General features: G+C 33.9%; 2 protein-coding genes across 8 annotated transcripts in view; one reads left to right on the forward strand and one right to left on the reverse strand.

Annotated features, from left to right (window-relative positions):
* SLCO1A2 (solute carrier organic anion transporter family member 1A2) overlaps positions 1 to 22,493 on the reverse strand; it is a 68,620-nt gene extending 46,127 nt beyond the window's left edge. For 3 of the 7 annotated variants that reach the window (XM_081060183.1, XM_081060185.1, XM_081060184.1), the window contains exon 1: positions 22,236 to 22,378. The gene's annotated coding sequence lies outside the window, so the exon portion shown is untranslated. Of the gene's footprint in view, positions 1 to 7,072; positions 7,140 to 22,235 lie in introns of all 7 variants that reach the window. The other 4 variants (XM_081060180.1, XM_081060176.1, XM_081060181.1 and 1 more) reach the window with 3 other exon arrangements.
* Positions 1,425 to 13,852, forward strand: IAPP (islet amyloid polypeptide; the record flags this gene model as incomplete). Its single annotated transcript, XM_081058950.1, has 3 exons — positions 1,425 to 1,460; positions 9,450 to 9,514; positions 13,744 to 13,852. The coding sequence occupies 3 exons, from the start codon at positions 1,425 to 1,427 to the stop codon at positions 13,850 to 13,852; spliced, it is 210 nt and encodes a 69-aa protein (XP_080915076.1).
* Positions 22,494 to 26,773: the final 4,280 nt, after the last annotated feature.

The following is a 26,773-nucleotide window of genomic DNA, read 5'->3' on the forward strand; positions in this document are numbered from 1 at the left end:
TTCCATTAGTTCATTTTCATCAGAAATCAAAGAATAAGATATTGGATTCTGCAAATAAGCCTTCCAAACATAGGTATTATTTTACTTCTTACATTCAGGGGAGGTACCAGAAATGCATCACTCTAGGCACTTAACTGAACCATACAACCATGTATATGATTTCACCATGCAAAGAGTGAAACTCACAGTAACACAAGCAAAAACTATCATCATCAATCCAGCAATAAAAATACGTACCCTGTTGCATTGGTTAATGCACTTTCCAATTCTGGTAATAGACCAAGACATGGAAAAGTCAAACTGAAAATTGGCTTCCCAAGTCTTAGGAGAACTGGTTGTGAATATCCTCAGGGTTACAGCCCAGACCAAGTAATGTTAGAGAATCATCAGATTATGGAAGTAGCCAATATTTTCCACACTGGCAATTTAAACTGTTTTATTTCTTCAAATTATTATACCAATTCTTCTCTTCCTTTTGTCTGTACCCACATAGTTCTAGATGCAAAAAACGTTCCTTCATTTAACTATGGCAAATAAATATCGAATTGACCTTTATTCTCATAGAGAGCGGAGTTTTCATCTGTAACATGCCCAAAATAACAGAAAATCTAATAAAGAATTTAGATTTATTTTTCCCCAATCCATTTATTTATGTATTTGTTCATTCACATTAATGGACATACAGAGACAACTAGATGTAATCAAAATGTCAGACCTTGAAGCCCAGCTGTAGTTTAGTTGTGAGTTCTTTAAGCTCTTTGAGTCTTTTTTTTTTGTTGTTGTTTTTTTACTTGTCTTTGGCATTGGAATATTTATGCCTATCTTGCAAGATTGGTATGAAGCTTAAGTTATGAAATTTACATAAGACTGACCCCTAGCATGGCTGCTGAAATAAAAGAGTCACTCTGTAAATGGCAGTGATTATTATTCATTCATTCCACAAATATTTATTAAGGCTCTGCTACATTCCAAACACAGTAGTTGGTGCTAGGGATACAAAGATGAATAACATATGTGCTTGCACACAAGTGGTCTCATAAGCTATTGGGAGAGATAGACAATTAAATGATAATAATAGTTAGTTAATGCCACAGTACAGACAATTTGAGCTAAGTAATAGGAAAAAATAATTAATGAAAACAATTTCGATATTTATTTGGAATATCATTTGGACACAGCACAGTAGTTTAAGTGCTTGGGCTTTAAAATGAGGTATGACTAATTTGAAAGCCTGTTTTTAAATTAGTTGTGTGATTTTGTATAAATCACTTATACAATAAGGATAGTTTCTATCTTTATATCAGACAAGAAAATGGAAAGAAAAAAACAAAAAACAGGACAACAGAACCCAGACTGGTAGTTCAAGAGAGGAATTTAACATACGAAAATAGTTAAAAAGGTGTCAGAGGAATTAAAAAGCCAAAATGAGCAGATGGTGGACAACCCAGAGATTTACACAGGTGGGAACTCACTTCCACTCCTAAGGCTGTATCAGAAAGGGAAAGGGATTGAACTGCAGGAGCTTGAACCCTTAGGACACACAGCCACCGCCGGAGACACCACTTAAAGTTGGAGGGGTGGGGGAGTAATGCCCTGGCTCTTCCCTTCTCTACAAACCCATTCTCACACTAATACTTCCCACTGACAACCTAAAAGGAAATCAGATGCAAGGGAGCCTGGGAAATTTCCTTTTTGAAATCAGTCCCTCGGGATAAAGAAAAGATCAGAGGATGGGGAAAAAAACTGCACATGAGGCCAGAAAAACAAATGATTAATACAACCATAATTAGTTGCAGTAGAGTTTAATGAGATAATAAGAGATAAATGTGACAAATTATCTTTATTTGTGGTCATATGCCATTTTATTTATACCTCTAATGGACCAATGGATAAAGACAGGAAGCATAAAAGAGCACTGATATTAAAATATAACCTATTGGGGAGCATAAAAATTAATATTATAAATTTTCCTCAAGATTATCTTCATCTAATCAGCAAGTTTCATTCTGTTTACCTAGTACTTCATTTTATGGTTCCATTGTTCCAAAACCAATTTTTGAAAAGAAATAATAAAATGGAGAATTGTATCTAGTCTTTTCCATATTCAGAGAAATATCTGCAAATGATGACATAAACCCATTCTCTTATTTCCTCAATTTTAAAGAAATCTCAAACATTATAAAATTGAGTTTATTGAATTGTTAGATACTTTTAAAAACTGTAAAAAGTGTAAAAATTCCAAACATCATAACATCAGCTTTTTCTTATTTTAACACTTTAACACATATAATACTTAAATACCAATATACATATATGACTCTCTAAGCCAAATACAACATAATATCATCCTTGAATTTATTTCCTAACAGGTCATGCTTTTTCTCACAACATTAATATAAAATAATGCATGTATATCCCATGTTAAATAATATGATATACATGACAAGAAATTTGCCTTCATACTTAATATTACCAAATATAATTAAAGTTTATAATTGTCTACGAACATATAGATCTAAAATTAAACATTTTAGATAGAATCATCTATTTTTAAATAAACTTTTTTTAGTTTATAGATATTTGCAAAAGATTGTGTGTTGCTATGTAAGAATTGTAAGTCAAAAGAGATTGGTAAACACTGGCCCAGTGAAGTTCTCATTTGGCAAATATGGAAACAGCCGTCATAGAGTACATATCCACACAAAACACTTAGTGAAGCACTTACACACTCACCGATTTGACTATTAACCAAAATATCACTAAACTATATGATTCTTAGCTAGAACGTATCATAACAGTCTCCTTGCTTGCCTATCTATCTTTCTACCTATTCTTATTATATAACACTCCCAACTCAAAATGAATCTTGTTAAAGTAGAGCTTTTATAGAGTTATTCGATTTTCTCCTTTAAGCATCAGTGTTGTTTAACTTTTATTTTGGTATCACTTCAAACATAGAGAAAAGGTGCAAGAATTATACAGATTTTCCATGTGTTCTTTACTCAGTTTTACCAATTGGTTACATTTTGCATCATTTGCTTTCTCTCTCTCTCTCTCTCTCTCTCTCTCTCTCTCTCTCTCTCTCTCTCTCTCTCTCTCTCCCCACCCCACCCCTTCTCTCTGTATATATAGTCCTCCTTTGGTATCCATGGGGGATTGGTTCCAGGGCTCCCCCCCCCGAGAATACCAAACTTTGAGGATGTTCAAGTTCCTTATATAAAATGGCATAGTATTTGCAAATAGCCTACGCACATCTTCTTGTATACTTCAAATCATCTCTAGATTACTCAATGCAAATGCTATGTAAATAGTTGTTATACTTTATTGTCTATGGAATAATAACGGGGGAAAAAGTCTGTAAATGTTCAGTACAGACACAACCATCCTAGGCCTGACTACACAGTACATGTAAGCAATAATGTAACGTGTTTTCAAATATCTTTGATCAGTAGTTGGTTAAATCCTCAGATGCTAAACTCATGGATATGAGGGGCCAACTATATATATTCCTCCCCACCCCTGAACCACTTGAATAAGTTGGAGATATTGTGGTCCCTTAAATATTACTAATTATTTCTATGTATATTTCCTAAAAGCAATATATTCTATCGCATAACCAGAATACAGTCATCAAAGTCTGAGAACTTAACATTGGTTCAATATTATCTAAACCATGGTCTGTATTCAAATTGTGTCAATTGTCCTAATAATGTCTTATGGCATTTTTGTTTACATGGCCTAGGACCCAATCCAGGCCATGCATTGTATTTAGTTATCGCATCTCTTTAGTTTATTTTGATCAGGAAGAGTTACTCAGCTTTTCTTTTCTTTTTTGTTTTATTTTGTTTTGTTTTATTTCTTGAATTTCACATTTTTTAAGAGTATAAATTAGTTGTTTCGCAAAATATCCCTCATTATGAGTTTGTCTAATGTTTCTTCATAATTAGGTTTTGGTTACACATTTTGGACAGGAATGCCACTGAGTGATATTATGTCCTCTTTAGTGGATATCTTAAGACATATGATGTTCCAATATTGGGGATGTTAGCTTTGATCACAGTCAGTTTTTTCAGTGTAGTTATTATTTTTCCTTTGTAAGTAATAAGCACTTTTTGTACAGATACTTTGAGACTATATAAATATCCTGTTTCTCATCAGATTTGATCATCATCAATTTTAGATCCATTGATGATTTTCTGATTCCATTTTTATGTTTATTAGTTGGCATTCTATTATAAAAGCTTCCATTTCTCTCTCAAAATATATTATTCATTTGTTTCAGTATGGGTGCATGAGATTTTATTTTACTCAAGGGGTTATGCTCTATTGCCTTTATTATATTCATGTTCAAATTTTCCAATAGAAGTTCCTCCATGCTGCTTCCTATATTTTACTGTTATGTTCTAGTAAAAATCCCTTAAAATTGGTTCCTGTATCCTTTTGATATGCTCCATCATTGTTTGGGTATTTCCCTACTTTCTGGATCCTGAAGAAGTTCTAGGCTCATTTTTCACTGTCCCTGGCTCAGCTCTCAAATTAACCCTTTTTCCAGGAAATGTTGGTTCCTTTAGTGGTAAGTAATAATTAGAAACTAGAGTAGAGATAGAGACATATGTACACTCAGGAAATATATGTCTGTACTTACAAATATAGATTAATAATACAGATATAGGAAATGTACACATGTTAAACATGGGTTTACACTGAAACCTCCAATTCTAGTCCAACACCATCTTCGACTCTGACCAACACTGATCAGTACTGAAATAATCATTTATTTTTCCTCTTGGAAAAACTTTTTTCCTCTCTATTATCAACTTTAGATAATCTCTTATCATGGGTTCTTATATCAAGAATGTTTTGTTTTTCTCTAATGTATTTGACTTCTAAACCTAATACCATGTCATGTTATCTTTGAATGTGTGTTTTGGTAAATCCAGGCTCTGTCTTAGCTCACTAACTTAAGGTAAAACTAAACTTATAAAAAGAACTTGCTACCTTTCTAATTATTAACCAGGGGTGACAAGTGTCCCTATTTGCAGTTCCGTTGTATTTGCTCAAGTCTGTCTGTCCTGAGCACGTTTTGTCTTTTAGTTGGTCACCTGTGTGTTGTTTACTAAGCTGAAGCAATAGAAAAGTCTTCACTGTTTGTTTTTGGTGGTGTCATCATTTTATTTGTTTCTGTATTTATTGCATTTGTTTTGTAGTTTTTTTGTATTTTCCTATTTGCTTTTTGCTAGAAGGTTAGTTTCTAGATTGGGTCCAAGACCCAATTCAGCAAAAACATGGAGTCTGTTATAATTCTACCTACCACAATTAAACATCCTCCCCAAAGACAGAAATTCATAATTTTGCTGTTTAACATATTCTCACTTACTAGTGAGGTTGGCTACACACATTTGTGCAAGTCTTTATATGAAGTCTGACAATGTTCACCAACTCATTCTAGAAAAGTTGCTCCATAATTCATTGCTGAATATCACTATGGTCACCTTCGAAGTACTCCCCTTGGGAAGCTATGCACCAACACCTGCGCCTAGTCCACCCTTCAAAGCAATTTTGGAACTCATTTTCTGGAATGGTTATCAGAGCTGTCATTGTATTACACTTGATGTCCTGAATGTCATCAAAATGTCTTCCTTTCAATATTTCCTTCATCTTTGGGTAAAGAAAGAAGTCATTGGGGGCCAGATCAGGTGAGTAGGGAGGGTGTCCCAATACAGGTATTTGTTTACTGGTTAAAAACTCCCTCCGAGACAGTGCTGTGTGAGCTGGTGCATTGTCGTGATGCAAGAGCCATGAACTGTTGGTGAAAAGTTCAGGTCATCTATCTTTTTCACGCAGCCTTTTCAGCTCTTTCAAATAGTAAATTTGGTTAATTGTTTGTCCATCTGGTACAAATTCATAATGAATAATCCCTCTGATATCCAAAAAGGTTAGCAACATCGTTGCAACAAATTTGCGAACTTAATTGTCAGACATCATTATGTGCATGTGGATATTCTTTGTATGAGTAAGTATGTGCTTGTGTTAGAAAGAGCAAAGTTGAACGAAATCTGAAAGAAATTTAGGGGTAAGAAAAAGTTGACAGAATGTGTGGAATGACTACCACATTAGCACTGAGAAAAGCACGTTTGTCAACAGAAAGCAAATTGGTCATGCACAGGCTGGAAGACCCCAGTAGAATGAAAAAAAGTTAAAAATAGTCATAATGGAGATTAAAACAGAAAGTTAAATGGAAATGAGTAAAAAAGTTTGTGAATGGCATTGATTGCTAGAATGAGTCAGATTGGATAATATGAATTTATACAGAAGAACATCAATATCTGTATGTGATTTATGCCAAAAACATAATAATTCTTTCTCCTTTATGTGATGGCATATTTCTCCTCATCATCCTTCTTCTATCAGATTTGTTCAATCAATGTATATTATATACTTAATATACACAGAAATGTTTTCCAGATGCTTGGAAGATAGGTAGTTTTAGAAGATGTGATTCCTACTTTGCAAAGTCTATCGTCTAATAAATAAGATAGCTAGAGCTGTAACCATAATTCAAAGTTATGTCATGCCAATGCATAGACTAAGGGGTAAGAGTGTAGGTTCTGGAGCCCAACTGTCTTGATTCTAACCCTGATGCACAACTTTTAGCTTTGTGGCCTTGGAAAAATTATCTACCCTCAATTTCCTTATCAATAAGAGTACCCACCTCAGAGGTTTGCTGTGAAAATCAAATGAGTAAATATGTGCAGTGATCTTAGCATCATGCCTGGATAGAAAGTACTAAAAACATATTAGTTACTACTATTAAAGGAAATAAAAATCACTTTTTACTTAGGGAATCAGAAAAGTTTTCATGATTAGGCACCACTGAAGTTGAAATTGAAAGGTAGAGTTCAGACAGATAGAGTGAGGGGAGAAGGCATTCCAAACAGGAGAGTTAAAGAGCAGAGGTCTAACATAAAATAAGCAGGCCTCCTTTAAGAAGCTCTGCATTTCCACCATAGGCACATAGAAGTCAAGGTTAAAATCTTAAGGTGGGCAATTGATAATAAGTGAGATTAAATGCCTGATGATTGCTTCTCCTCTTGGTCCTCTCCCATTCTCCTCTCCTGTTTCTAACATGATGTTTTTTTCTGTGTAAAAAGACAGGGATGGATTAGATGATTCCATTATCATTCACTGAAACCAAAATCATTACAAGATTAGCTTAAGGTCACATACTAGATATTTGCAGGAGCAAGCCATCATCTGCCCTACACCAAAAGTAGTACTTGTCTCACCTGTAATCTCTTTTAGTCTTTCTCCATCTCTTTCCTCCTAAACCCTAATACACACACACACACACACACACACACACACACACACACACACACACATTATCTTATTTTCCATCTGTTTACAGATAGTCAATTGTGTATTCTAATGTGAACACCTAGAGGTAATGAACTTAGTTTTGCCTATATTGACCCCAAGGAGTGATTGGTTTCAAGCCAAACAGAAGAAGAAAGTAGCCCTGCAAGCCTGCTGTTAGGGGTATTTTTTTCATTAGAGGAGGAAGATCACAAAGAATTCCTTCATGTAATCCAGTTGGCTAATGCTGTTGTGTGTGAAGGAGAAAACAGAGCTGATAAATTCTGATCTGCACGCCAAATTCATGTGAACAAGTGAGGCAAAAAACCAGTGCTAGAAAAAAACAAATAAAAATTAATTTTTTTAAAAAAGATTACTTCTGAAATATTCAAAATAATTCTCTGTATCTTAAATTACTAGGTGCTTGCCAGTTTTGCCTTTTACTTGGGACTTGCATAAAATTGATATCAGTATCCCAGGGAGCCAAAGTATTATGTCAAGTTAGCCTAGCAATTTTTTATACAGCTTTGCATAGTGCCAGGTGGGTACTAGACTAGTAAGAGGGATCACTTCTTAAACTATATAAATGCCTAACCACTATGCTGTAGACTTGAAACTAATATAAAATAACAATTGAATGTCAAAATAAATAAATATAGTGTTAAAAAAAAAAGCAGGCATTTTGGTCTAAATAAATACTAAACCATGTATCAGCAAAACTAAATTTTAATCCAGGAGTCATTCATCGCGAACTAGATGTATGATATGGACAAGTTATTTAACATATTTAACATTTCTAAGCTTCTGTATTATTTCTGAATCATTGTTTACACTTTGTTAAATACACTAATTATCTTCTTAAAGGAAATCATTATTCTTACCCAAATTGTTTGATTTTATTTCATGTTTTCTTTTCTTTCAGAATATCAGTTAATTTCACTGAGATATTATAATTGCAGAATCACTGAATAATTAGAACAGGACTTTTAAAAAATTTCTTTCTTCTCTCCTGAAATAGCTACTAAACACCCATCAACCGATATTATTAAGCTTTAAAGAAGTATATGAAATCAGTGGACTAAATTTTCTTACTGGAGAACTTCCACTTTTTTTTTTTTTTTAGATTACACATACATGTACATTTTCACTGACAGTTGTAATTGCTTTAGTTGCTATCTATGGTACTAAGTTGTCATAATTTAGAATATTAACTTAAATAAAGCTTAGAAATACAAGAAAAACAGAACAAGTCGGAAAAAATAAAAAGTTGGTTCCTTAAAAAGTAATTGCGATGTTTCTATGTTATAATGGAAAAAGTCGGTGAAAAAGTGTTTAAATAAAGTTGTGCAGCTAGCGATGTATCTCTATTTAAATGCTAACAAATGAATTTGTGAATTGACAATTATTGTTTTTATGCCTTTAATCCTCCCTCCCTCTCTTCATTATAAATGTATTTTGTCTCTCTTTTATTTCCTTTTTTATACACATGCCCTTATACCTCAGTCTTCTACTGAATGCTACTAAATGATTGGGATTATTGGGGTTTAACTAGATTCTCAATGTCCATGGCTTCACTCCTTGTATATAAATACATTTGTTTTTATTCTTAATTGCTTTTTTAAATCAATTCCTTTTTTAAATCAATTCCTTTGATTTAAAAGGATTTTAAATCAAATACTTTTTTAGGAGTTTTCATGAAGCTTTCTTGCTATCAAAGGCATTTTCTTATATTGCTGATACTGAAACATTAAAAAGTAAAGAATTTCCTGTTTCTGGAAAAGTATTACTTATTTAGGGAAGAGCAGACTTGAGATTAAAGAAACACTAAAGGTAAAATGTACTATAGTATCAATTTTCCAGATTGTGTAGAGAAGGAGATTGGGAAAGTGAAAATTTTGAAAATATTTGAAAATTGTGTGAACAGTATTAAGGGACTATATCAACAAAACTATAATTCTTGGAGGTTATGCTTTTAAAAAGATTTTTAAAGTAGGCTCTATTTTAAAATTCCTTCAATTAGAGCTAAAAGAAATTTCTTAATTTCAGTGCTGAATTATTTTCAGAACATTTGAGAAGCAGTGTGCACTCTGAAGCTGCCAGTAGGTCTCATCATGCTCTCTGTTGCATTAAGCCATCTGAAAGCTACACTCATTGAAAGGTTAGTAACTTTAAAATCTTGTTTCTTTTGTAAAATATGGGAAAAATAGAATTAAATACTGCTACATAACTAACAACCCTTGTGCCTTTAGAGTTCTGACTAAATCATCCTTAAGAACAGTACATTAAGCTGTTCAACTGTTCCTTGAATCATGTGTTCTTTAAAGAATAATGCCAATGGCTGATAAATGTTTCTGATGAAACTTCTAACAAACAGAAATGGATAGTTCCAGTTTTGTCAAGAAACATGCTGTTGGAACTTAAAGCAGCGAAGGCAGAACAGGAAGTGGGAAAAACCAAAAGGTAGTAATTTGCACTATATTAACCTGATTCTTAAACAAATTGGAGGAACTTAAAGTGTATATTTCATATCAGGTGGAATTTTTTGATATATTTTCATAGATTCTTTTTCTCAGAGGGAAATATCCAAAACTTTTATGTCACCTTCTATAAATAAAAATATATAGGAATAATCAGGGAGAAATGAAAATTTTTTAAAATTTAAATTTAGAAGAACTAGTTACAAAGCCATTTGTTCTTAAGCAATTCTTTCTAACTTGATAACTGTTTTGTTAAGAAAACAGAATTATAAAAAAGATATTCTTCATGAGGATACTTCTGAGCTGCTCTAAATGTAAATTAATATTAATACTTCTTGAACATGTTTACAATGGATAGCATGTGCATAAGGACTTCCAAGGAAGGCTTATTTTGAAAAGTGTCATGTCATTAAATAGTTGGTCATTTGGAAGAAGTCTAAAAACTAAGTCAGATGAAAATGTTAGCAGTAATTACAGCTTTTAAGTGGAAAGCCTCTAAAACTATAATTCTTCATGTATTTAAACGATTCTTAAGTCCAGATTCATGCACATGTCATAAATAATGTGAGGATTTATGTGTACCTAAATCAGTTTTGACTTAACATAGGCTTGTGGAATGGAATTTATACACTCTTTAAGACCAAGGAAAGCTAAGTTTTCTTTTGAAAACAGTTTGCTTTAAGTCGTATTAGAATTCTTTTCAGAATTATCAGTATCTTCTTTATTTTCCCTCAGAATATTTTTGTCGAGGTGGAGGTGTGTGGCAATGTGTAAAGATTCCTACAGCACCTATGTACAATACATAAAAAGAATTATCAGAAGACTTTTCTTCATCATTTCAGGGCTTATCTAGTTTACAGGATCTTCTCAGAATTGACTAATTTTCAAATTTTTTTCTGGATAAAAATAACTTAAAAACTGACATGAAGTGTTTGGTAAACTAGCAGAACAATTGAAGGATGACAGGAAAATTAGCAGTATTACCTAGTATTTCTGTCTGTCTTAATCTTTTCTTTCATTAGATATAGACATTTGCTAAGCACCTTTACTCAGTGTGTCTTTATGGATATTAATTTATTATGAGATGAACTTCACTCGGAAAAAGAATAGTACATACCATTATTTATTACCAAATGATTTTTATGCTAGTCACAAAATCTCTTACTTTAACTTGTTGTTAGAAATACTTGTAAAACCTTCTTCAAATTGATTTTTATGTTTCTTGAAATCAGTATGTTTGGTCAGCTTTTTAAAGGAGAGGAAGAATTTATCACGCTGAGCTGTTCAACCATGTAATATTCTATGAATTTCATAAAAAGCTGAGAAAGCCTATGTAGAAAATTTCTCAAATTTTAAACACCTTTAAAGAAAATAAGGCTGGTATACAATTGTTATTCAATACCATTTTTCTCTCAAAGCACAATCATTTCATTTGAGATCTTCTTCAACTTTTAGGTATACTTGTATGAGATGGGATTAAGAGGTAATGAACTGACTTTACAAGCCATACCAAAAAATAAGTATTTTATATTCATGACTCAGGCAAAAAGATCACACTTGACCCCTCCCTCCTTTTCATGCTCAGCAGCAAATATCTACCTCGCAGATATCAGAGGGTAGCTAAAAGTATAACTCTGTGGGTTTTAAGCTATAATCATTAAGAGCTACCTGTACGAGCTCACACATCTCCACAGATGAATGTTAAAAGCTGGAAGCAGGGACCCATTTTAAAAAGCCCTTGAAATTGAGATGTTTTAAAAAAGAAAATTTAAGAGTTACAGTTTGGCCTATGGTCATCACTGTTTAAACCCTCTTAAAGTCAAGAATTTCAGTATATGTGTGCACGTCTGTAAGTGGTCAGTAGCTTTAAACTAGTGTTTGTTACTAGCTGGTGGGCAGGCTGGACTCATCTGCCTGGAAAGTCAATGGCGGAAAAAAGCACCTGAAAGTCAGTGAAATCATAATTATGAAATCAACCAACATAAAAGATCATAATATTTATTTTAAGTAGAATAATGGCCTTTCTATCTAACACAAATAACAATTTAGTTAGAATAATTTTAAATCCTATTACAGTCCTTGAGATCAATTATCAAAGTACCACTCAGACATTTAGCACATAGGGTATTTCACACTTTGTTCCAAGCATATGTCAACCATGGCTTGGGACAGATATCCCTTTGAAATTTCCCAATCTGACCCATAGTGTTTTTTTTTCATTGATTTAAATTCATTAGTGTGAAATGTTTGGGTCAAATTCCAATTCCTGGTGTTTTTCAGGAAATATTTATTGACTTTTAGAATTTTGGGCCAGTGTGTGAATTACTGCCTCAGTCCATGAAAGCATTAAGCCATTCTTTGGAAATTCACATTAAGCCATGCTTACTACACACACAAAAACTGAATAGATAGTATAAATAATAGTGATATATAGACCAGGTAATTAGGTCCCAAAGCATAATTGGTTTGTCAGCATACACTTGTACTCAACAGATATCCAGTTCACTTGATTCTGCAAGAAGGATTTTCTGTATTTGAGAGGAAATATGATAATCAACACCTTAAAGTGTCACAAATTTTAAAATATTTACTCTTAGTCTATCTCTACACAGAAATACAGATAATGAAGTATTCCCCACACAAAGTAGATGCGTAGAGATAAAATCCATTGCATTTTGCCCCAGGTTATGTATGTCCACTGGCTTCTGGATATAATCTCACACCTATGTTTCTTTCCCACTTTACACTTACCCAAAGTTTCACCAACATTTTGATTTAGATTGCACTGAAAATTAAAACATTTTCCTGCCTTTCCTAATAATCAGCAAAAAGAAACTAATGCCATTATTCTGTATCTATTTCCAATACCACTTTGAAAGTACATTGGAACAAAAAGGTAGTATAAAAATATAGAGTTGATATAAATATATTCGTAAACAAAAACAGAAGTTAACATTGAAATGATTTCATCATAATTATTTCTGACTTACCTATAATATTATATGCGATCGTTCCAGATAGTTGAAAGAATGTGGTGAATATTAATGCCATTGACATAAAAAGTCTTTTGGTTTTAACATTTCACCTAGTCCTGTCACTAAAGTTATTGAAAGCATAGGAACCAAGTAGGTGGCAGGAAGATGGTAATGGTTACATATTTATGCTAAGAGTAATAGAACTCCCACACTACAACAGTGAGAGTGGAATTTCCCTTGAGACTTTATAATGCTCCTGATTCAATTATCTCAGGGAACTAACGAAAATTAACCTATACTGTTTTATTCTTATTGAAACAATGTAGGAAATAAAGATACATATTTTTAGTTCCTTATTTTTCAGATTACTAAATATTTTACATTCTAAATCCCTTTTATATATCAGGAAATAGATTCTTTTTAAATTAAATTTATTGTGGTGACAATGGTTAGTAAAATTACAGAGGTTTCAAGAGTACAATTCTATAATACAGCATATGTATGTTACATTGTGTGCTCACTACCCAGAGTCAGTTCTCTTTCCATCACCATATATTTGACCCCCTTTATTCTCCTCTACTATTACCCCCTCATCAACAAGATTTAGAAGAATGTAAGACAAACACACTTTACTATTATTATCTGGAATATATTCTGAATTTCCAAAGAAAGGATCATACTGCAAAATTCAACATTGAATATAATGGAAGGTTTGTTATATGATCTCCTGGTCAAAAATTGATTGTGCTCCATCTTCAAGGTGTCGAAAAAAGTCTGTCAGTCATCAGATGATTCCAAATCAAAACAATGAGTAACTGATGTGAAAACATTTCCTTTAGTTTTCATCAATATGAGATATTTTGTGTCATACAGCTGTATCCAACCCTGCATCTAAGACTAACCTGTCATGTTTATTCTATGTTTCCAGGCCTCAGGTGGAAAAATGGAAATGTAACACTGCCACATGTGCAACCTGATACATATGGCAAGAGGAATACAGTTGAGATTTTAAACAGAGAACCATTGAATTACTTACCCCTTTAGAGGCCAATGTATTTGTACAGTTCTTACTGCTTATGTATAAATATTCCAGTGATTTCTTGTATATTTTAATATCGTTTTCATTTCTAGCCTGAATATTTTAGTCTGTGTATCACGTTTGTTGCCAGTATCTATAGATTGTAATGTTAAAATGGTTTTAAATTTAATAATAATTAAGATCCCATAATAAAAAGGCAACGTCTTAGAAAATGAAACGTTCTTGCTATAGATTTTTCTTTTAAAAAGCAATGTGTTTTGCTTATATTTATGACATGACTTTGAGAACAAAGAAGAAAATGGTAGTTGAAAACTTGGTTAATTGTAAACAGCTAATGATAAAGTTATGGTTCTGAACATTAGAAAACCAGCAATAGTAACGATCCTTGTTAAGCAATCTCTTTTTGCATTAGATTTCTGAAATGAGATAAAGTGTTGTTTAAAAACAAAAATAAATTAAATCCTGCTCCTGACTCAGTTGAAATATTTTTAAAAATTTTATTTTATGGTGAAGTGAAAACTGCTGAATGAATAGGCCCACATCCAGTTGCCAGTCCCTTGAGGTCTTTCCCATAGGACTTCAGACCACATTTTCATCCACATTGCTACTGCTCTCCATGTACATTAACCTTCTATATATTTCATACTCACACTTACCCACCTTCATACCCTTGCCTGGACAATTTGCTCACTTTGCAATATTTTCCTCTTACCCTCTGGGTGTCTACACTACATTATGTCCTCTCAGATGCCACATTCTCTAAGGAACCTCTCACTAAATTTTCAGCTTTCCTCTGAATTTACATAGACTCCTATCTGTATTACTCATCTGATATCAGTTTATACAAACATTCACTCAGTCACTCAACAAATGTTTATTGGGCTCACTTTTGTATTTGATATTATCTTAGTGGTTCAGGTATCAAGACTACCTTGAAGAAGTTGATGGCTTCTACCTCGTATTTTGGTTATATGTACATAGGTGTTATTTCCTCATCTAGCCTGAAAAGTACCTGAAGACAAGGATGTCTGAGTTATCTCTGTAATCTCCACAATAGTTAAGCCCATTATTTGCACATAACAGGTGCTCAGTAACTACTGTTTAAATAAACATATTTTCTGAGTAATGAACAAATAAATGAATGAGTAAATTTTAATATGAAATTAAGATTTAATACAGTATGATAAAGTTAATAGTGTAACATCTTGAGCTCCCTTTGTAAAACAAAGATAACAATTGTAAGATTTTGTTAAATGTGTTAAAGAGTAGGAATAAAATATGCAAAGCACCTCGCACATCTTTGGTGTTCAATGAGTGGTAGATACTATAGCCACAGTAACTGTACACAAACAAAAGAATGGTCTGGCATAACAGTGCGTACCTTTGTTATTAAGAGCAAATAAACAGGATTTAAAAAGAGAGGGAGGGAGAACAAAGATAAAAGTAGGGAACAAAGGTGAGCTCAAAACAATGTGGAAAAAAATTCAAACAAACAAAAAGGAAAGTAGAATAATGAAAATAAACTACCCAAATCCTACGTAGGATTCATATCACTAGATACCCTTCCTAGTCCAATAGCCAATGACACAAAGGCACTTGTCTTGCACAATCTCTTCTGTAATTACAAAGTTTTGACAGAATTATACAAGATACAGGTTCAAAAACATCCACCCGCTTTGATGTGGGAACATTCATTTTATTATTTAGAACAAAGGTTACGATCAGTGAGAAGTGGCACACAAATCCTAAAAAGGAAACAGCAAACAACATAGACATAACATATCTGGTAGAGTTTACCTGGGTTGTAAGTAGAAGAGCGAGAGCAAATTCTAAAATTCAGAAAGGATAGAATTTAAGGGGCCACAAATGTTACCACATATATATAGCAAACTACATATTAATAAATTCAATACTTTAAAAATTGAAATTATGGATAAGCATTATAAAAAGGAAAATTAATTTTATCAGAAAATTGTAGACTGCAATTTTAAAATCTCTTCATCTTCACAGGCACAATGCCCTGATTATCCTATAAACGTGGATTTGTGGTCTATGTAATTGAAATGTTGAAATAATTACTATGGGCTTACATAAAGGCTAGAAGGCTGGGGTCCCACACACAGCTATCATAGTGATAAAACAGTATTCTTGGGTATGATAATTCATTTCCCTTTATTGCATATGTGCTTCCACTTTCAGAAATATGAATTATCTGAACAAGCAACACAACGGGTCTTCAGCAGAACCCCTGTCCAGAATTAACCACCATCACTTTCTATAATTTGAAATTCATCATTTTGCATTTTAAGGGCCTTTTAGTTCAAGAGTTTCTCATTAAAAGACAAATCCCTCTTGAAGGGGAAATCCTTATCATTATCAACTAATACTCCAGTTCAGGTTATTTAACAGCTAGCTATGAATAAAACCCGAGGAGAATGGGATAGGCACCTGGAAACAAGAAAAAAATGGTGAGGGGTCAGCTATAAGGAGAAGAAAAAGGAGGAGCAGAGGGAAAAGACATAAAGGAGTCCTGGTTAGATTACAACTTCTCTGGTCAGGCTTTGGGGCCTACATAAATTTGGAGCCATTTTCCTGCACATAGCTAGACATCATCAGAATTTAAAGCACCAATTCTACTCTGGTTATAAAGATCCTAAATGTTAGTCTGGGTCAACAGGGTAGAGAAAGTTGGCAGGACAAAACAGAGTAAAAAGCAAGACAATAGAAATCATTTATTTCTCTGAAGTTCCATCAGGTTTCCTGAAACTGTGTTGAATCTTTAGAAACCCACTTTTTCCAGAACCCTCCTGCGGAAATGCCACTGGAATGGAAAAGTGGCCAAGAAACAGAACCAAATCCTTTGAGTCCCAGGAAATTCAAGCTCAGTTTCCTGAAATGTATTTGAATTTGAGTTTGTAATTAGTATCTGTCTATACCAGAAGATATTGTCTAAGTGTGGTTAACTTTAATAACATTAAAGTAAAATTAAGCATTTAAGGGATTTCCTATTGTGATGTTGAAGAACAAAAAAAAATCAGTAGGACACTGAAAGTTACTACAGTAAGACTACTGGTATAGTGGAAAGGACAGGGTTTTTAGAATCAGGCAGAACTTTGTTAGGATCTTGGCTCTTTTTCAAACCTTTGTATCCATTTCTTAACTTCTTTTAGCCTCAATTCCCTCATTTACATATGAAAAAATAATAATATCTGATTTATAAATATATGAGGATAGAGCTAATGCATAAAAAGCACTTAGTAGATAATAATACCTGGCAATACAAAAATACTTGGTAAGATTTATAGCATTTAGTAAATTTTAGCTGTGATTAGTATTAACGAAAATACTAGGATATAGCATTGACCAAAGCATGAGGTGTTAAAAACATTATACAACTTGATTACTTTCACATTTGGCCCCACCTTGATTCTCCGACTTCTGAGTAAAAAATAAGAAAAAAGTAAACCCACAGGTCAAGATGTTTAGAACAATCTAATAGCTACAAATGGTAAAATGCTGCGAATGTAGGATTAGTCTTCTAGAGTATATTTGAGTGTAGAAAAGAACATTTTGTACTTTATCATTGCAAACACCATCACACAACAATCTAATGAAGGCTTAAATGTGGCTCTTTTAAGATTTAATGTGCCAAGGCTCTTTGTTATCTTTTGAATCTCACACTCCTCTAGTACATGTTGACCTTTGTGGTATATTTGAATTTAGAAGCTGAATCATCTCAAATGGGTAATGCACTTCTTTGTTACCCAAAATGATCTTGGGTACGTGACCAGTAAGCTGAGGTAAATTGTTTATTCCATCTAGAATACAGTGAGGCATCAGGATATATTATTTACACGTCTGAAAACTAGTTGTAATTATTATAGTTATATTTTACTATATGTTTTTATCTGGAATTTTGCCTCAGAGAAGCTAAGGTATTATTACCACCTTCACACTTTCCTTTCTAGTAGATTTCATTAAACTTCTAGAATTGATTCACATAGGAGATATCTAAATCTTCTCTTTCTGGGTCCTAAAAAAATAGATATCCACATGGCATATAACAAAAAATGAGATAAATAATGTAAAGTGCCTGTCAGAGAGCTTGACATATTACAAATTTCAATGATTGATAGCTCCTGTTGACTTTATTGCTAAACAAAATAACTGAAAATTGCTAAACCAAAGCTTCATCTTGTCCTTCTTCCACCTCTACATAACTGGATTAAGTTAACACCTAATACATTTTTTTCATTTTCTGTCCTCATTTCAAATATGGGACATGTAATTTTATTTATAAGAAATAAATGGCTATTTTGAAGATTTAAAATGCCACATAAAATAACTTATCATCATTATTATAATGATAAATTCTACTTTAAAAATCTTCCTTTATAGAGGAGCCCAAATTTGATTCGGATCCTTTGACTGTCCTTAACAATTCCCTTCCTATGGAATTGGTGTGATGAAAGAGTGAAGATAGGGAATATATAAAATGGAATCACTTTAATTAAGCTGCTAAAATTATTAACATTATTAAGGTTGAGGCATGAGAAAACAATTCTATTCTTATCCTAACTCGCTTGGGAACTTAAATTTTGAACTTTCCAATCTTGCGTCAATGGCTGGATATATATCAATTCATTGTGTGTCAAAACCTAAACCTACACCAGACCTCCAGATAACCCTCTGATTACCCCCTAAAGGGCTCACATATCCAGACCATGTGATATCCATCTAACATCCATTATCCAGAACATCAGATGTGACCAGACCACCTGGCACCCATCTTCTAGACCACCTGTCATTCATCATTCAGACCACTTGACATCTGACTGATAACTGTCCTGGATTAATCCTAGGGCTACGAATGGGGACTGATAGCTCTCATAATGTACTTTTTACTCTAAGAACTGTTAATTTTTCTTTCTTCTTTGGAATACTTCTGGGTTTTGCCTAGCTGTGTTTCCATTGTGCAAACCCTAAGACCTTTGATTAAATCTTTAACATTTATTTCTAGTTAAAGCCTCCAGACTCTGAGTTTGTTGAGCAGATGGCATGCCTCTAAAGCTAAATCTATTCCCATGATTCAAAAGATTTCCTCAGCTTAAATGGCACAATATTTATGTTTAGAAAATATTTAAGTAGAAAAACCAGTAACAGTATACTGAAATGAATAAAGGGTTGCAGGAAAATGAAATTATGATCCTGGTATCTTTTTGAGAAGACCAATGTATACTGAAAGGGATGTGTTATTGAAAAAAGACATTAACGTTGAAATAATTCACCTTTGTGCTCACAAACAATATTTACATTAGAAATGGATTCAAGCAAGTGTCTGGAACAAATAGGATTTATGTGATGATATTAGAAAATAGCCTTATTCTTCTCCCTCCCCTGCTTGTCAAATTCATTTTCTGGGGCCAGTTCCTTTCCTGACACTAAATGGAATTTTAAACAGGTCACTTTCTGTTGCCTTTCAAAAAAAAAAAAAAGCAGCCTTCTGATAATGTTTAATCCCATTAAAAGATTCAGTTCTGGATTAATATATCCAATTCACTTTGAGGGTCAGAGGGTGGTAGATGAGGGGGTAAACAGGGTCAAATATATGGTGATGGAAGGAGAACTGACTCTGGATGGTGAACACACTATGTGATGTATAGATTAGGGTTTTCAAGCGGGAATTCCTGCTCATTCTTAGGAAATCTTTTTGCTTTCCCGTTCCCGAATCCCGGGAAAAGTTGGTTGGCAAATCAGGAAAACGTCTCCTTGAACCCAGGTGGTTGGTAGTATCAGCCATCACTTTGTGGAAACGATTCCTCATGGAGAACAAAAAACGGTTTATATCTCGGGATTCGAGAACGGGAAAGTGAAAAAAGATCCTGAGAATGGGCAGGAATTCTTGCCTGGAAACCCTAATATAGATGATGTATTACAGAATTGTACACTTGAAATTTATGTAATTTTACTAACCATTATCATCCCAATAAATTTTAATTTAAAAAAAGAATTTTATTTAAATCAAAGCTTCTTTTCTCCCCCTACCACATATCTAAAGCCTACTACTGGAAGAGTCCATGTTGTTTATCTCTATTTTCTTTCCCAGATTCTCCCAACCTTCTTCACCCCAACATATCCATCTCTTCCCCCACAACTAAACAGGCTGCTTCTGTCTCCTCCAGAGGTAAAACTTGTAAGGGAGGAATTAATGAGGCAGGAAATGCCATCCTTGCCTCTTTTATCAAGGACAGATATTTAAAACTGACTCTCATGCCCACTTTTGTGAGTCTTTGGAGATCCCACCTTTCATTCATAATCTCTCAACTGCAGTGTCTTTGGTAAGGTAAATGTACCATTCCCCTCATCTGACTAGTCACACATAATTTCTCCTTCAAATTTAGCTATTCAACATATACTTTTATCCCTTTTCTACTGAGGTCTTAACACCGCTGCATATAATTCAATCAGTCCATATCTAAGACAACCCAATATTAACTTCGGTGCTCTGACCCACCATTGACTGGGGTGCCAATACTTTTAAAATAGACCCTCTCTTCCTTCTGCCCCCTGGCAGGCAGATTTACACACTGCCTTTTACCTTTAAGACTTCTTAAGGAGGAGTGAGACACCAGTCCCCTGTGTCTTCCAAATTGCAGAGCACAAATATAAAGTGCTCTGAGCAAATTTAAAGTTATGCTCACTAGGCTTGACGTCAGGAGAAAGAACACCTCATCCTGCCCTGAAATTGAAAAAGATTGTAGGTACCTGCCATACTGCCGTTACTAAAACCTTCTGTTATGCTAATCTGATTAAAACAGCAAGTTGTGAGCAAAAAAATAGGCAAACAATTCATTGGTACAAGGCACAATAACTAGACCCAGTATAAATGAAAATATAATATATAATGTAAACACTTCAATAATAGCTCATCAGAAGAACTACAGCTTACTTAAAAACATGATCTTGACATAATAATTAGATCATTATCTGGAAGGAAAATAGAGTGATAGCCCTGGGTAATATCATGTTTGAAAATAAAAAGAGCAATGGATTAAAGATTTTAATATAGAAAATAAAAATACTTGAAAAAAATTTGGAAAACATTATTATGGTCAGGAAAAACTTCAAAAAGACCAAGAAACTATTATGGAGGAAAAATTACAGTTAACTTCATAATACAAATTACACAAAGCCAAAAAGAAAAATACTGTAAATAAGGTTAAAAAAATATGGAGAAAATGTTTGAAATATGTATAAGAGGCAGGGGTTTACAGCTCTAATATAAAAAAAGCAAACCTATAAAATGATTTAAAAAACAAACATAGGTATGAACTGGGGTTCATAAAAGAGGAAAAGCAAATGGACAAAAAGATTTATAAAAAGTCTTTTATTAAAGATACTAATTCATTAATAGCCAGTGATATGCAATTCAAAACAATGCAAACTCTTATTTTTTTATATAATAAATTAACAAAATTTAAAAAGATTTATGATATCCAATAGAATAGAGAAATGGTGGGTTTATCAATTGCAGCACACTTTTCATTTTGTAATTTTAATTTTAGAAATCTATTCTATAGAAAGGGACACATTCCTTTCTAAGGATATATAGACCAAGAACGATTTACATATATTTGCTGCCCTAGAGGAAGGACCCTAGTACATGGTTCAATGAACACAGCAACAAGTTAAATCATGCATATAATGATGATCCTATTTATGTGGATAAAATCCGGGGGAGGAGATGTGTACATAAAAATAAATAATTACGTATATTTGATATAATTTTTACATGAGCATAGAAAAATGTAAAAATATATGCACCAAATTGACTTTTTCCTTTTACAATTTTGTGTTATTTGGCCTTTTAAAAAAACAATTCATTTTTGAGTTTTGAAAGAAAACTCCAGTGTGTGTGTGTGTGTGTGTGTGTGTGTGTGTGTGTGTGAGTGTGTGATGTGCTAGGATTTTAGGGGAGGGAGGAAGGAATATGGACACCATAGGTCCTGATCAGAAACTTCGGTGATGATCTTGGAGGAACAGGATATACAAAGAGAGATTTTCAGGCCATGGACAAAGAACAAAAACAACATTTTCTGATTTAGACTCATTTCCAATACTCCAAATAACTTGTAACTACGTATTTGAAAACAAATCAAAGTATATACCCATGTGTTTGTTTGTGTTTGTGAAAAACCAACATTATTATTCTTACATGATCCTGCATTACAAAGAATTGTCACTATCAGGAAATTATAGACATGTTAATTAGAAAACCTAACGGGGTCTTATGTTTGTAAATGAGTTTTAAACCTAGCTTATATTTTTTCCAAGCAAAAATGACCAAATTGCAACCCACAATAACCGAAATAAATGAATTTCTTTTACCTTAGTATTCACCACCATCTCTGCTCACTGCTGTTTCAATACTGTAAGATCATCAGATTTAAAAAAAAATTATATATTGAGTAACCAATATAAATAAAGCTCTGCACCCATGTAAGCTGGAGCTTCTTGTTCTCCAGAAAATCAGAGTTGCAAATAAAGGGATCTTTGTTTATATAAGTTTTAATCCTCTGGTAAAGTTTCTTTGGCTCTGAGGGTTGCATAAAGCAGGTTATAGAAAAGATTAGTCACTTGGAACCAGAAGCTCCTCCTTGCTGGTTTAGTTTTTATGTTTTGTGTTTTTTTTTAACAGTTAACCATTATGTGGCTGTGGCTTGTACTATAACATCATGTCAAACGGCTACACAAAAACTCCTTTAATGAGTTAATGTTACTTAACTTGCTCAGCCTCAGTTTTCTCAGTTATTTTTTCTTTTGTGAGTAAGACTTTAACAAGTCTATTTTAAAATCAAAGAATTACTTACTAGTTTATTCATTTAGTAAACTAAAATGCTTAAACATTGAGCCTGAGCTAATTTTTCTGTGTAGCTGGATAACCTAAGAAAAGATGATACCAAACAGAAATAAACTTGGAAGCATAGAATTGCTGTAGACTGAAACATTCATTTCTATAGGGTGGCGGCAACATTTGGAGAGGGACCAACCTTTTGGTACAGAAGGTTGACGTGACAAAACCACTGTTTACCAATTATTCTACCAGTAACTTTCTAGCTGGATTGGATAAGTGAAAAATTAGAAGACTTTTCAGGTACTAAGGTGGTCATATCCAGGTAGAATATGGGATTGACTGGAAAGAATAGCTTTAATTGATATTTTAAAAGGGGAAACATGATACTAAGGGTATAGAATGCTTAAAAGGACTCGCTGAACTCAGATCCACCACTGGCTAGCTATGATCTCAGACAAATTCATTAGCCTCAGGTTTTTAATCTGAGCTATGGGATAATTACAGCACTTACGCCCAAGGAATTGCTGAAATTACTGTTCTTTAATTCAACAAATATTTTCTGAGTGCCCTATTTCATGCCAAATACTATTCTACATGCTAAGGGTATAATAATAAGCAAAACAGCCTAGTTTTCTGCCTCATAGATTTTGTTTGTTCTGACTGAAGGAAGGGAAGAACATAAACAAGTCAACATAACAAGATTAAGAGGGACCCCTTTCCCTTCAGAAGACCTATTTAATAAATATATTTTAAAAGCTGTGAAGGGTGTGTGTGTGTGTGTGTACTTAATAACCAAATCAGTTAGGACTTTTTTCTAAAATATCTTCTTTCTACTCATGATAATACTTAGTAATTCTCAGATATTACTTGTACTGCTCCTCAGCCTCTGTGGGTGAGATTTTTTTCATTGTTTTCAGCTGTTTAAGTTTGGAGATGGAGGGACAAAAAGTGTCCACCCATCCTGCTGTTCTGTGGACAAAATCTGGGAACTGCTTTAAAAGTGGACAGGGGGTGGGGGTAGATTGTGGGGAAGAGGTGCTCTCATCCCTCTTATCAACTCATCCATAGTGGACATGGAAATTCCAACCTTTCATTTCTCTTAAGAAGCCCGAAGAGGAAGCTATCTTCCCTAGAGTGGAAGAAAATAATCACGGTGTATTTGGAGATTGACAAGATTGGTGTGGTTGGAGCAGGGTGAACTATCTTCACTGAGGAGAGAAGAGGACACAATAAAACTGGGGTGCTGGGCAGAAACCAGATCACATACAGTGCTGTATGTGCAGCAAGGAATGAAGATTGTTTTCTACCAGGAATGGGATGCCGTTAAAGGATGTGAGTAGGGAAATGACTTGATCAAGTTTGTGTTTTTAAAAGAATCAATTTGGCTGCTATGTAGAGAAAGAGCTGGGCACAAGAAGCAAGAATGGAGCCAGGGACCCTAAACTGTTTACTAAAGAAATAGTCCAGTTCCTTCTCCGTGAGATGAAAATCCATATAATGTTGAAGATACTGGTCCTATAAGTTGCCAAATTAAAGCTCTAGGCAGGCATATAAATCAGGAGAGCAGGCTATGAAGCTGTTTTAGTCACCCTTTTAATGTGGGACTTGTTTGTTGCATTCCAGACAGAATGCCAAATTGCAAAAAAGGGCGCTTGCTATCCAGTCTGAAATGGATGGCAAAAAAATGTGTCCAAAGATCCCCAAGGTATCCTAAATCAATTTCTGGATGCCTGGTAGAATAAAGTTTAGTTTTGTTTTCAAACAGCTTCAGACTTATAACTACACAGATGGTGAAGGTGTAGAGAGTTTGTAGATAACCCCCAGATAGGCATCTTGGGTTCTGAAAGCCTTGCTAAGTCTTGATGCCTAAAGAAAACGGAGAAGCTACCTTTAAACTCTTTTCACTGCTTTCCCTCAAATCCTCATCACAAGCTTGCAACTCTGAAGATAACAATAATTCCTTTGTAAAGATTCCATAGTCTGGATCATAGCGTTCTGTTTCTTTTCACATTAGATGTGGCAACTGTTGGGGGATAACATTAATCTTAATGTCTGGCCTAAATGCCATCTTACCATGCTACTGTGTGTCCCAAAAAATAAGACCTAGCAGGACCATCAGTTCTAATGCATCTTTTGGAGCAAAAATTAATATAAGACCCGGTATGATATTTTACTATAATATAAGACTGGGTATGATATGACATGATATGATATGATATGATATGATATGATATGATATGATATGATATGATATGATATGATACCAGGTCTTTCTTATATTAATTGTTGCTCCAAAAGACGCGTTAGAGCTGATTGTCCAGCTAGGTCTTATTTTGGGGGAAACATGGTAGCAAGCATGTTGTATTGATATCCCCTCACCATAGGATAAAAGACTTATTATTGAATGGATAGTATAGAACAGGGTTCCACAAACTATGTTTTGGGGCCCCATCTGGGCTGACCCTTATTTTTGTAATTAAAGTTTTACTGAAACACAGCCATTTAAATTTTACCTGTAACTGCTTTTGTCACTACAATGGCAGGTTTGAATAGTTGTAACAGCACCTTACAGCCTGCAAAACCTAAAGTATTTACTATTTAGCCCTTTACAGAAAAAAAATTGCTAACCCCTGATTTAGAATAGTGCTTCTGGAAACAGTAGTGCCAGTTTGTGGTAATGTCAGCAGAGTTCTGGTAAAAACTGGGACTTAGTGCTAAACAGATACCAATGTGAAGTACTAGAATGAATTCATGTGTGACAGGTGACCTGTTATCATCCTTGCCTCTGAAAATAACTTTTGAGATCATGGTTATATCTCTGAGTTGTACTGTACAGAAGTTTCCTTCAGAGGCTGCACATCCTGCTTATATCCCTCTGAACATCAAACACATAACACGTGTTCTCTTCACCCCATTGCACATGTTCTCTCCTCTCAGCGAGCACTGATTAGTCAAGCATGGCCCCTCATAAATTTTTTCTGTGCCCTATTTTTAAAAGAGTCAAATATATGGTGACGGAAGGAGATTTGACTTTGGGTGGTGAACAGACAATGCAATATACAGATGATATATAAATATACACTTGAAACCTATCTAATTTTTTTAACCAGTGTCACCCCAATACATTTAATAAATAAAATTAATTTAAAAATATTTCCCATCAAAACAACTGAAAAAATATGAAAGTAAGCCATTTAGAAACCCTTTCATTCAGAAAAAAATGTTTATTTTATAGACCTCAGGAACACAGAATTTGATTAATCATATTTCTTGGTTCACAGTGTGTTTTCATCATTGCCCATGCCTGGTATGCTTTTATTTATATAACCTAGAAACTTGTCTATAAACTAGTTTTCTAACCATCTGGTTTCCCCCATTAATCCATCTCCTGTTTCATCTAGTCTGTGGTCATCATCAACCAGAATCTTGTGTTTATTTTGAAATTTTTACTCATCATTCCCTTGATTCCATTTTTACATAGTTTTACAATTATGGAGGGAGGGAGAGAGAAAGGGAGGGAGGGAGAAGGGGAGAGAGAGAGAGAGAGAGAGAGAGAGAGAGAGAGAGAGAGAGAGAGAGAGAGAGAGAGAGAGAGAAAGGACACATGCATGAGTGTGTGTTTGTTTTAACTTTATAAAGAGAGTTTCAGGCTGTATATAATTTGAAGGGACTCAATTTTTTTGTTTATTGATATCATTAATTTTATTACATACTATATTTTTGTAGTTAATTTATTTTATTGGTGCATAAAAATCTCCATTGGATGAACGCATCAGTTAGGTCATCTACTTTCCCTTTGATGAGCATGCGGGTTTGAGAGATAATACAAAATACATATTAGTTTCTAGTGCCCTAGTTCCTGGCACAGAACTTCCCAAACCATTGTAGTTTCCTAAGTGATAAGAGCACTAGGAATATCTCTTGTTCTAATATTTGTCTTTGACACCTCCCCTTAAAGAGGGCTTCTAAAACCCTAATAAATTCAGAAGTGATAAGAGCACAAGGAGCATTTTTGTTCTATTGAGGTCACTCTGGATGTAGCTCCTGGATGGCTTCTGAATGGGGGAATGGT

Source organism: Rhinolophus hipposideros (genome assembly GCF_964194185.1).
Source record: "Rhinolophus hipposideros genome assembly, chromosome: 9".
NCBI classification, from domain to species: domain Eukaryota; kingdom Metazoa; phylum Chordata; class Mammalia; order Chiroptera; family Rhinolophidae; genus Rhinolophus; species Rhinolophus hipposideros.